General features: G+C 34.2%; 1 protein-coding gene across 1 annotated transcript; it reads right to left on the minus strand.

Moving 5' to 3' along the window:
- Positions 1-5,702: 5,702 nt before the first annotated feature.
- LOC148945152 (uncharacterized) lies at positions 5,703-11,753 on the minus strand. Its single transcript, XM_089098958.1, has 3 exons — positions 11,750-11,753; positions 10,584-10,876; positions 5,703-5,753 (listed from the first exon to the last, which is right to left on the minus strand). Exons 1-3 carry the CDS (start codon positions 11,751-11,753, stop codon positions 5,703-5,705), a joined length of 348 nt encoding a protein of 115 aa, XP_088955084.1.
- Between the last annotated feature and the right edge of the window lie 1,359 nt (positions 11,754-13,112).

Below are 13,112 nucleotides of genomic sequence, written 5' to 3' on the forward strand. Positions count from 1 at the left end.
CGCTCATTTTTTCCCCAAAGTCACCCGATCAAAATTTTGAGATAACCATTTTGTTCAGCATGGTCGAAAATATAATAACTATGTCTTTAGGATGACTTAAACCCCCAGGGTCCCCGGGGGAAGGGGGGGCAGAAAGTTATGAACTTTACCCGATGTTTACATATAGTATTGGTTTTGGGGAAGTATACAAACATTTTCAGGGGGGATTTTTTCTGTTAGTGGGGCGAGGCTGGGTTGGGGGTTATGTGGGAGGATCTTTCCATGGGGGAAGGGACATGGCTTTGAAGGGGGCGCCAGATTTCCCAGCATTATTTAAAAAATATGATCAGAAATTAAATAAAAAAACAAAAAAAAAAAAGTTTTTCCACTGAAAGTAAGGAGCAACATCAAAACTTGAAACGAACAGAAGTTATTACGTATATTATTGCGTCCGCCCCCCAGTCGATACCTCGCTCTTTAAGCCAAAGATTTTTTAGTACTTTCAAAAGAGCTATTTATTCTAATTAACGGCCTTTGTGATCAAGAGGTCATTTTTAAAGAATTGGAACAAAATTCTAACTTTAGCGTAAAGAGTGAGGTATTGACTAGGGGGCGAACCCCGTAATATACGTCATAAAAATATATGAATATAGAAGTTCATCACGTAAGTTAATTCGTAAGTTATGTATATTTATTACTAATAAAAGCGTTCGTAAATAAAATTAAACAAGTTTCGAGAAAGCAATTGAACCAAATAAAAGTAAAATTAATATGCAAATTTTGTTTTAATTGTTCATGTACGGTGAGCGAAAATCAAAACCTTCATTATTTCAAAAACGTTCAAAAATAGAATTTAAAAAAACAAGTTTTTTTAACTGAAAGTAAGGAGCGACATTAAAACTTAAAACGAACAGAAATTATTCCGTAAATGAAAGGGGCTGCCCCCTCCTCAATACCTTGCTCTTTACGCTAAAGTTAGACTCTTTCTCACAACTCTATTTTTTTTAACAAAAAAAAAACTTCAGCGTAAAGAGCGAGGCATTGAGGACGGGATAGCCTTTTTCATATACGGAATAATTTCTGTTCGTTTTAAGTCTTAATGTCGCTCCTTACTTTCAGCTAAAAAAACTTCTTTTTTGTTTATGTTTTTTTTATTTAATATATCAATAAGCCAACACGATTAGGTATGTCCACAGAAGCTTTTCTTTTAACCTTCGACTATGTAAAAGGATAGCATCAGGATAAGCAACATAGTCAATGCCGAGGTCACTTTCTCCTTATTGAAGTCAATATAACCACGGGGTGGAAGGACACTTTTTGTACTCCTCTGACATTTTATGCGTTTGGATTTTCTTATCCCTTCATAAAAAAAGAAATATTGAGATTAAAGGTTCTTACACAAAGCTTCTTACGTATTTTCAAATACATATTACTATATTTCAAATACACAAAGCTTCTTACGTATACGCCTCTCACAAAGAACCTTTTGTCAATATTTCATTAGTCCATATGCTATTAATCATGTATCATTGGCTGAACCTAGCCATCTTAACAAGACAATTTATAAAATAACAAAAAGCTTAGAGTCTATGGACCTCTTGTTTCATGTGTCCTTTTTACCAGTTTCTTAGTCAATTCTTCTACCCAGGTTTTAATTTACTTTATTTTTTGTCTGGGTAGTGTTTTAATGCTAACATGGAAGTTATATATACGAACGTCATGTAAAATGTTTTTCTTCTTTTTATTGAACCCACTTTTTTTTTTTTTTTTTTTTTTTTTTTTTTTTTTTTTTTTTTTTTTTAGTTGAGTAGCAAATGATAATCGTATGGGTTAAAACTATGACCGTAAAATATTTTTAAAGATTGGGTAACAAGAGAATACACAGAGAAGAAAGACGGACTTCGAGCTCATGCCTTTCATCTCACGTGAAATCTCGAGGTTTTCACGCCCATCTACACAATTTCTTACGCCTTCTCTATCATTAACCCTTTTTTTTAGTTTTACCCCCCCCCCCCGAAATATAATTCCTAAATTCTTGGACATCCAGGTTTAAGACAAAATATATATTATTAAAATGACTAAAACATTGGGTTAAACTACAACACCATTAGTCAGATTTTGATAGTTTTGCCAGGAGTTGAAAAAAAATATCATAAATAATATTTCCAGTCAGTACAACACAATTTTTGGTTTTAAATATGTATACAGGAAGTTATTTTTCCATAAGATTTCAAGGAAGAAATTGAATATGCTAAAATATTTCAGACCAAAGATGATTTTCCAACACCATTTGTAGCGCAAAAAAACTTACATTTTCCACTAAAAACAGTGTTGTCGAAACAAATAGGGTACTTGTATATTATGATAAACGCCCTACCGTTCAAGCTGTTCATTCATTGATGCATTATAAAACCGTTTTTTTTTTTAGTTAGTTTATTTTATCTTATCGTGAGACACGACAAAGAGAGCTGACAGAACAGATGGAAAATATATATTTGAGCTATATATTTGCACATTAGGGGGGGGGGGGTATTTGAACAGTGCGAAGTTAAAAACAATTTTTACTACAAAATATGCAGAATAATTTTACCTAATTATTATAAGACTGATTCCTAGTCTTAACGACTTAGTCTACTCAACATTAATTTTAAACCTGTTCTTGCACCCTGAACTCACAAAATTTCTAATATTTCATTAATTTTGCCAACATTTTCATGTTAGCTAACAAATCTTCAGCATGATCTAAGTCTAGGAGAGTTCTACTTCTCCATTTGATGCTGTGTTCTACCATTACCTTTCCTGTGCTCCTTAAGACAAAGTTCATCAAAAGTCCATCAAAATTTGAAATATTATATCCGTTTTCACTATATTTTCGTTTGATAAATTCCTCCCCAAGGTAAATTCCACCACCAATGAGATTTGGCCAAAAAATTGAGAGAAACGTAAAACAGGAGAGATTTGGTAAAAACTTGACTTTACTTTACTTGACTTGACTTTTTTTTTTTAGGTTTAAGAAATTCAGAAGTACCACCATTCCTGAGAGACAAAAATTTGTTTAGATTTTGGCTGAATCGTGGGAGCATGAGAAAATAACCATCATTTATATGAATTTGGTTATATGCATCGGTTATTTGTCAATAATGTTTCAAATAGTGAATAACATCAGCAGCGTCTCGTTCATTTCAAATACGAAATATAACTTGGCCCTTTTCCAAAATTCTGGTTGGCATAAGGTATAAAAAGACGGAATACAAAGGATTATTAAAAAACAAATATGGACATTGGCTTACCCTTTACGTCTTCAGGAAGTTTTCCCCATAAAGATGAGCAAAGAGCATAAACTTCTTTTGTATAATTAATATATGCCACGTCTCCAGTAACGAATCCTAATTCTTTCGTCTCCCTCAAAAATGTCTGAAGAACTTTAAACTGTTTTTCGAGAAGGCTGCTTCCATGAGGATGAATGAATCTAGGAGAGGAAAAAGTACAAACTTACAAAATATTTGCCAGAGTGCCGATTCTATTTTGTTTCATTTTTTCTTTGATAGGTACACTCTTCAAAACTAAATAAGATCCGACAAACCGATCGAATAACAAGCAAAATAGAAGAACAAAATTTAATACAATTTAATATAACTGGTAAAATAAGATTAAAAATTAATATAAAATTTAATAATGTTGCAGTAAAAAAAAAGTGAAGAAAAGACCGACAACATAACTTTGAAGCAGGGCGTCCGTTTTGGGACAAAGTCAATTTCCAAAATCTAAAATTGAGGTTGTATATTCTAGAATTCTTTACAAGCTAGAACCAATCAGAGCAAAATCAGATATTTGACTCCCGTCTTTACTCAAATTGGTTGAAATTATCTCTTAGTGAAAGAAGATACAACAAAGAGAAATATAATTGAAAGAAAAACATCTTAAGTATATATATAATCCCAACTCTTAGAATAAAATATCAATCCCAATGATCAAATAATCAAATGATCAATGATTTTGAATTGAAAATCAAGTATTTTGCAGTAGGGATCAAGACATGGCTAATTGTAGAAAAAACCAAGACAGATGGTCCGAGTAATTTAGAGGCAAATGTTTAAATGGCACGGGTAAATGGCGGGTTCTAGGCCTAAGAATTTAGGCTTTAGCTAAAATAGCACAGGGATGCAGCTTTATCTGCTCTTTTAGCTGCGTTAAGGGATAGAATTGTAACTTAAAATTACACTATCAACAATCAGCATAACTCATTTTTTCAGACGTCAAAGGATAGTGTCCTTTCTATAGGCGCGTTCTATAGACACTGTTTTGCAGGAAGAGCCTGTTTTTCACACAATCCATTGTGAGAGAAGTTATGATTTTCTCTTGGCTAATTCAAAAGCGAAATTTCAAACATTTTAACGGTTCAAACGGTAGCCGAGAGGCTTACTCTTTCTGCTATTTACTTTCCCGTATTTTTTCGCAATCAGAAGTTTTTTTTTTTTTTTTTTTTTTTTTTTTTTTTTTTTGAAAGCTTTTTGAAAAGTTTTATTAACAACATCAGACACTAAACAGTATAAAAAAGGTTTTTCGATTTCACTATCTAGAACTACAACGAAAGAAAGATTAAAATACTAGGCCAGGTTATTCGAATGAAGGGTGATGGGTTACAAAAAATGATCTTTTTGGCCATCCATTTAGGGCCAAAATAAAAGCAGGTTGAAGTTGGGGGAAGGAAGAAGGAAGGAAGTTGGGGGAAGTACTAAGAAATAACTTAATGGAAATAGAAACTTCATGGAAGCAAGCAAAAAGTGAAGTTTTAAACAGATTGTGGTCGAGGAAGAGGGTGTGCAACTATGTTGCAATGGCAACCTGCAATGTGCTACTAGTAGTATATATATATATACTGCCAGTATTTGTAGATCTGGCAAAGTCTGAACGTCAAAAAAAGCAGCTGAATAAGTTTTGTAAAGGGGAAATTGAGAATTCTAGGATAGAGAGGGGGAGGAACTTTCGGTGATTATTTTGTTCGCCAGATCAAGCTCCCCCCCCCCCCCACCCCAGGGCCAACACTAGCTCTACTGATTACAGCAGTTGCATGAAATACTGCATTGTCATAAAACAAACCAAAGTAGAAACATTTCATGCGAGCGTCGTCAACAAAGGTGAGCTAATTACAGGCATGTTTTTATGTTTGGTGTTAATAGCAATTTAAAGCAGCTGCTAAGTTTGAAAGCTTTCAGGCTTTTCGGCAGGTTTTTAAGTTAATTCAGTCAAAAATTTTAGCTCCACTTCCTTTAGTTCGCTAGATAGCAGAAGTGGATCTTGCCAGAACATCTCCAGTCTTATATCTTCTTAGCTTGAACAACCTGTGCAAAGGGAAAGAGAGAGGGGTTTCCATCAAAATTGGTTCGAAGAGACCCAGGAAAAAAAAATGTATAAAAAATTATTTTGGCTGTTTTTACTCCCCTAGAGAAAACTTTCCAATACTCACTCCCTAAGGGTCTCAAATGTAAGCACCAATGTCCAAATAATTCTGTTACTAAAACTAGAGTACCTATGTATTTGTCCGGTTTCACTTTCAACAAACAGACAATTTTCCAGTTCTGCAGTCAATAATTGTCCATAAAATCCAGTTTGAGGAGTCGTCGGCTCTTGTTTTGAAAAGTTCTTCATGTTACTTAACAAATGCAAATGACCAATGGGTTTAGATGGCTTCGAGGGATTCAAATCCTCAACTTCGATCTGATTTATGGATACAACATAAGGGAGGTCCCGAATCTCAATGCTGCTTGACGGTTCTGAAAATTTGATCAATGTTAAATTCTATAATTTGAACAATGTCACATGGGAATATGGTAAGAGAAGAAATTCAAGTCCATCTTTGAGAAAGACAGCTAGCAACAAAGACAGTTAGCTTCACTCAACATAATCGTAAATTAAAATGAAAAACAAATTAAAAACATTAACTTTTTTTTCTTATTTTTTTAATGTGTTTTTCTTTCAGGTCCCTTTTGCTATAAGAAGGCAACAGGTACATTTATGAACATTATCTTTTCACTAGTCCATAGTCTACATATAACCTACTATTACTACTATTACTAACAACTCACTGCAGCTCCAAGCCACCTGAAGCCAACGCAGCTACGCACGCTCCTCTGCCATCCCAATTAATTTAGAGCCCCTCTTTTTACAACCTCCCAAGATGTTTCAATTTCCTTTAAATTCCTCCTTGCAACCTCCCTCAGCCTAATTCAGCTATGACCTGCTTTTTCGTTTGGCCCCAGATGGTTGGCCGAAAATGAATATGTTTTGCAATCTGTCATCCTTCACCCGCAGAAACTACCCTAGCCATCTCAACTTTTCTCTCGTTATAACCCTAGAAAGCGGGATAGAAATACATTTTCCGTAGAGATTACTGTTTGAAATACAGTCAGTCAGACGGGTACCCAAATTATACGTAAGCAATTACTCTTGAAAATATGTAATAAATCCTCCTCCGTCTTTCGGAGCACCCGCGTTTCAGAACCATACTTCACCACTGTGATAACTGTAGCTTTCAATATGATAATCTTGGTTTACACACTAATCTTCCTAGTCTTCCAAACTTTTTTCAATTGTGAAAAAACACCCTGGCCTTGGCTGTATTCTACTTCTAACATCTCCACTGCATTCGCCATCTTTACTCATTATACTACCTAGGTAAGTGAAGATATTCTCCTTCATCAATCTTCTTGTTACCCAGCATGACATCTTCACCTTCACTTATTCCCATTCCAAACAACTTAGTATTCTTAAAATCAATTTTCAGGCCTATTCTTGCGCATAGAGCCCTTACAACCTCCAAAAACTCATTCATTTTCCTAGCATTTACATCTTGGACACTCAAATCTTCAGCACGACCAAAGTCTAAGAGAGGTTTAGTTTCTCATTTGATTCTATGCTCTCCCATAGCCTTTGCCGTGTTCCATAGAACAAAGTACTTCAAAATAACCTTAGTAAATGGGTTAACCCAACCTTTCTGAACTCTTAATTCAATACGAAATCAGCTACTAATCATATTTTCTATCATTTACTAGCTACTATTATCACTTTAATATATTTATCTAGTATACCATACAAGAATAGGGTCTTCTCTAAAGCTCTTCTATTGGCTGAATCAAACACTTGTTTATAATTTACAAACCTAGGGACCAAAGGGGTCTGATTACTCAGATACTTCTCAATTATTAATCCAAGAGTGAAAATTTGGTCAATGCATCCTGTCGCTTCCTAAAACCACAATGTTCTTCTCTTAAAACTTTATCTACATTATCTCTAAGTCTGAAAGTATCATCACACTAAGTAGTCAGCTTCCTACGGAAACCAAGCTAATACCTCTAAAATTACCAATCTCAGTCTTATCACCTTTCTCATAGAAGGATTTACTTAAAGATATCTTAAAATCGTCAAGTACTTTTTTTTTCAAAAATCATTTTCATAAGTGATTTATCTCGAACTTCACAACCATCATATTAAAAAAAAAAAAAAAAAAAAAATTATTATTCTATCAGCACCTAAGGCCGTATTATTTATTTTTTAATCCTTTTAGTACTCTCTTGAGTTCTTCCTCAAAAAACCAATCTTCCTTCACTTCCAAGTGTCACAAACTTGTTCATTCTTTTCTATATCATTTCTTGTAATTCTATCACGGCTTAGCATATTCTCGAAATGCTCTGTCCATCTCTATTTAACTCTTTGCGAATCACTAATTGTGGTCCAGTTCCTATCTTTAACTGAATACTTTAGACTAACTATTTCCTCTAAATTTTTTAACATACTAACACAATATTTTACTATCATGCCGTCTGCCTGCATCTTCAGAAAATTTATCCATAGCCTCCACTTCACTTCTCTTTCATTCATATTTTTATGATTTTTCTACTTTCATTACATTACTTTTATTTTCATATGATCTATCACTCAAATACAACTTGTACAAGCCCCATATTTTCTCTACTAAACTCAAGGCATTTTCATAAGGCCTTTTACCTGCCTTTCTAACTTTTCTCCCTAAGACACCATCTGCTACTTCCCAAAATATTTTCCTAAAATTATTGCACCCAACTTCTACATTGTCAAATTTTAGGCTCTATAGTTTAATATTCACCCGTTCCTAAAGAGTCCATCTCAGAGTCTCATCCTGGAGTCTACCAACGTCATAAATTCCCGGAAAGTAGTTACCCTCTTTAAATTTCAACTTTAGATTAACCCTAGACACAACTAGATCTTCAATTGTAGCGCCAATAACAGCACTCCAATATATCCTAGTATCTTGCATCGATCCTGCCAGTCGTCGGTTTAATATCACAAAATCAATAAGGTTGGGCGTCTTACCATCATGTGTGTACCGATTCAACTTATGGGCCATTTTGTGTCCAAATACTGTATTGAAATTTCAGCAATCTACCCAAATTTAACCAGGCTAGGATACCATCTACCCCTGTTTCTACCAACCTCGACATTAAAATCTCCTAATACAAATACGATATTTCAACCCGGGATCCTATCTATTTCTTCCTGTAGCTGTAATTAAAATTCGTCTGAGTTACTACTATCTTCATCAGTCGGGTATACCTCGGCATATACTACTATGACTGATAACTTATCTTTTAGTTGTAAAACGAGCAACCAAAAATTCTATTATTAATACCTTCTTAAACAGAAAGGAAAAAAGTGAAGGTGTATAGAAGAGAGTAAAAAAAAGGAAAAAAGAGAAGGAAGGGAAAAAAGAAAGAAAAAAAAGAAAAAGTTTGTGTAAGAAATTTTAATTAGAAATTGAAATGTTGTTATTTAAAAAAAGGAATAAAAGAATGATAAAGAAATAAGTATTAAAAGTAGGATAATGATAAAGTTTTAAAGAGAATTGAGATGTTTTAAAAGTAGGATAAAGATAAAGTTTAAAGAAAATGGAGCAGCCAAAGGGGACAGGTAAGATGAGTAATAAAGGTAAAGGAAATGAAGTGAAGGGATAATGAGACATTCTACCTATTATTTTTTTTTTTTTGTAAAGGTAGAGTTTTTCATTTCTTTCTTACTTTTTTTATTTTTTATTGGTATTTTGGGGGATGGGGGGTAAAAGTAAATTATATATCGGGGGAAATAGAGGTTGATGAAAAAGGATTTGACATGTGTAATTTTAAGGTCCCGATGGAGGGGGTGCCCTAAAGGGGAAGGGCAGCCTGAAATATTGGATGAACCTAAAAGGTATTTGAAAATTTAAATGTAGTATACCTCTATTTTTATAACCTGATATATTTTGGAATGCTCAATTTTATATAAATATAATATTTTGAAATTTTTGAAGATGTTTTTTATTAAGAAAAGAGTAGGTGACATTAAATAAAATATGAGATATTTTTAAAGAAAATTTGAAAGTCACCGAGAAGAGAGGTAGTGGAAAAAAATAAAAAAAAAATAAAAAAAAAAAAAAAAAAAACTTCTTAGCCTAAACAAGACTTAGCAGCTTCATCACTCATTTTGAGCCCCACTCCCTGCCAGTGTATCAAGAATCCTACTTTCTGCATCCCCATCATGGGCGTCCATTGGGGGGGGGCTAGGCTCCTGACCCCTGGCTTAAAGACGCTGCTTTATATTTTTATTTTGTGATTTTTATTATACAGCATTGGAAGTGCCGATTAGACCAGGTAAGCCCCATCCCCCAAAAATTCAGCTTTGGGCGCCCATCATCCCCATCATTCCTACCTCAATAAATAAATTTTACATCATCTAATTTCATGTTTCCATTCCCTAAGATATGAGTTTCTGGAACTCCTAGAAAGTCCAGTTCAAAACATTTGAATTCGTCAGTCAAAATGTAAACACAATACACATCTAGCCCTAACTATTTTATAATCTGCCTAATGAGGATCCACCTATTTTCAAAAAAAGTAAGGTTAAATCCAAAAAAAACTGGACTTTTAACTGAAACCCAAATTTTAATAAATTAAAAGTGACTTGTTTTGAATTGTTCTAGTTCTGTTAGATAAAGCAGAACTCTGTGGCACATCTGACTTTTTACCCCATTTAAACCACTTAACCAACTTACTTTTATTGACCAACACATCATTAAAGGCTCTTCCATTATCATTTTTCCATACTCTTTGATTGGACACAAAGAGAAAAACAAATTGCTTTATTTTATGACGTTTTCTTTTTCTAAAACCAATCACATTATTCCTTAAGCGAACGTTAAAATAAGAATTTAAATATCTCCAGCTTCTATAATGATTTTTCACTGTATTATAGCGTCTGCCTATCACACGCAAATATAGAGTTGACTTGCTAAAAGGTCTTTAACAGCAAAACAAATTTTTGTAAGATTTTTTTTATGTTTATAGTTATAGATTTGTTTCGAAGACCGGAAATAACCAAGGAAGGCTTTTATTTCTTTAGGGACTTATAATCGTTGTATCTGCAAGTCATATATATCAAGAGACAGAGAAAGAGAGAGAAAGAGAAAGAGAGGGAGGGGGGAGAGAGAGAGAGAGAGAGAGAGAGAGAGAGAGAGAGAGAGAGAGAGAGAAAGAGGAAAAGAGAGTTTAATATTAAAATTCAACTAACGAGCCAAAAAACGTCCCTTCAATACATACTTCAATAGATGGCATAGCCAGTCTCATTTTAGAATTCCATCCAATACGAGTTCGCTTTCCGTTATTCAGACTTCTATCACAAATTACTTTCGAAACTTGGTTGATGGTGTCATTATCGTCTTTTGGACATTGAAAAGCAAATTTAGGAACGACTTTGCGAAATCTTTCTGGTTCGATATCTCCAGGCTCAATTCTTGTAACCTCCAAGGGCTCATCAAAATCTTCGGGTGGGAGGAGAGATTTGTTTGACAACCGAGATACTGGTCTTGCTTCCAAAAATGAGCGGCTACTTACTACAATCCAAAAATATGATTTAAAAAAAAAGAAAAAAGAGCATTCCAGAGTAGGCGAAAAGCAAACTCAGACGAGTGTCATAAGCGAGGATTGACTCACATTCAGAGGTATAGGTGTCACTGTGAATGCCCAAAATCTGGTTACTGTCGACATTCGTCGATGAATATCCGAAATTACTTTTTCTCTGTTTGGATTCGATTAGCTTTGCGAATCAGCTTTTTCCGTCTTGTGCAAGCTTTAATGGTAAAAGTTAAAGTCATGTTAGGTTAAATTTGTTATAAATCTCAGAAATGGGTTAAAAACCTAACCTGTCATCATCAAACCTTGCAACAAACTGAAAAAGTTGACTGGCAACGCTGACTAAATCCAAGGAGAAAAAAAAAGGTATTTGGACATTCACCGGTGATTGTCAACGTTTACCAATATTGGACATTCAAGGTAACATAGACACTACAATAGACTTCCCCTATTTGTAAGCTTAGACTATATGTTTCAAATCTTACCGTAGGGTTGCACTCGTGCGTTTTTACCCAAAAATACATGTTTTTGCAAGATCCATGTGCATTTGTGCATGTCAAATGTGCAAAACAAAGCAAGTGAAGCCAATAGAGCAACAATAGCTAAGTAAAATTAGAATATAAAAGAAAAAAACTACCCTTAGTGAATAATTAATTGATCTCTTTTTTTAAAAACAACCTAACCATTTCTACTATTTCTTCAATATCATATTTCACTTTGCTAGGAATCATTTTGGTCAAACTTATATTTACAGCCCACACTTTTAAACTCAGCGAGTTCTATTGAATTGTTTAATTGGTACTTTTTCATTTTTTCCGTTCTCAAATTTAGAATTCCACATTTTTTCCAAATACCCATGTTCTCTCTCACGTACATACTTTAAAGATAACGCTTTTGTTATCAAAATCGTCGACATATCTAAAAATCCTAATAAAACACACTCTGTGCACAACCTCCGTGGTACTAGACAACAGAATCATTCGGAGATGCATTTTCAAGCTTTCCCACTTCCATGTAAAAAATATATTGTGAAACAACACATTGAATTAGAGCACCGGAGCTGATGTGAATAGTCACGCAGTCTCATTCAGGAGATGCAGAACTGACCTGTGCAGCATAATAAGATTGCTAACAATTTTGTTCTGAAATGTACCTATTGATAGAGTAATAGTTTGGCGAGTTGGATTATCTAAAAAATCCAGCTCCAGGAACGCTGGTGCCTCGGTTATGTCCAACAAAAAGGTCTACCTCATCTTCTGAAGATCATCGTTGAAGGTCAAATTCATAGTGCTTGCCCCCAAAGGTCGCCCTTCAAAGGTGTGGAGGGGAATATCCACCCCTCACTACCTTCCAGACCTTACTGATCCAGCAGAAGACGGTGAGGCATACGTATGGGATATCCACATCTTTACAAAAAACAGGGCCAAAGAGGACACTTCAAATGCGAACGAGAGATAGGTTAAGTCAGTATTAGTAAGAATCTTATTGCAAATATAAAAAGACTTTTAGATAAAATGTTTAGCTAAAAGGACGAATACAATCAACTTTTTTTCAAATCGTCGCTATGTTTCCCAATACAGATGATTTTTTTTTAGTCTATGTAAACGGAACAACAAAATCCTTTTGCTTTTTTATTACAAATTTGACGCAACAATCTTGAGACACAAAAATAACTAAACAGACAGAAACTATACGAGGCTTAAAACTATTATTAGAAAAAAAGATGTCAACATTATAAATATTGGCATAAATATATCTCAGTCCCCCGAAAAAAACGTTAGCACACAATTGCTCCCCCTGCAAAAGGGCCTGATGTAGTAGCTGATTTTCAGGTATGTAAGGTATTAGCGAACATCCTTTTGATGGGTTTTTTTTTAGAAAGCCATGTGATTAAGAAGTCTCTGAAATCTCTCAATAACTACAGAGCTGAAAGTGGCACTCAATAAAGAAAAAGAGTCTCAAGGCTAGAATTTGGAACTTTTTTTTTGAACGCTGTTTTTTCAAAGTTCGCTCGAAAAAAAAAAGACCACGGATAAACAAAGAACCAACCTGTTGCAAAAAATATATATATATTACTTGAGAGAGTCCCTTGAAAAGTCAGATATAAGGTTCTCGAGAAATCTGAATTTGTATAAAAAAAATTTCAATATCTAATCGCTTTCTAAAGGTTTCTTCTATTCATATCATGCAACAATTCTTATTCAATATATTGGTTAG

This window comes from Artemia sp. Qi Xiang Cuo, chromosome 13 (assembly GCF_049724085.1).
Source record: "Artemia sp. Qi Xiang Cuo chromosome 13, ASM4972408v1, whole genome shotgun sequence".
In the NCBI taxonomy this organism is placed as follows: Eukaryota; Metazoa; Arthropoda; class Branchiopoda; order Anostraca; family Artemiidae; genus Artemia; species Artemia sp. Qi Xiang Cuo.

Excerpts from the sequence above, each read along its gene's own strand:
- LOC148945152 (XM_089098958.1), bottom strand. Across the intron at positions 5,754-10,583 it reads TGGCTATGCCATCTATTGAA|AACCGTCAAGCAGCATTGAG; the intron begins GTATGTATTGAA and ends TCAAATTTTCAG.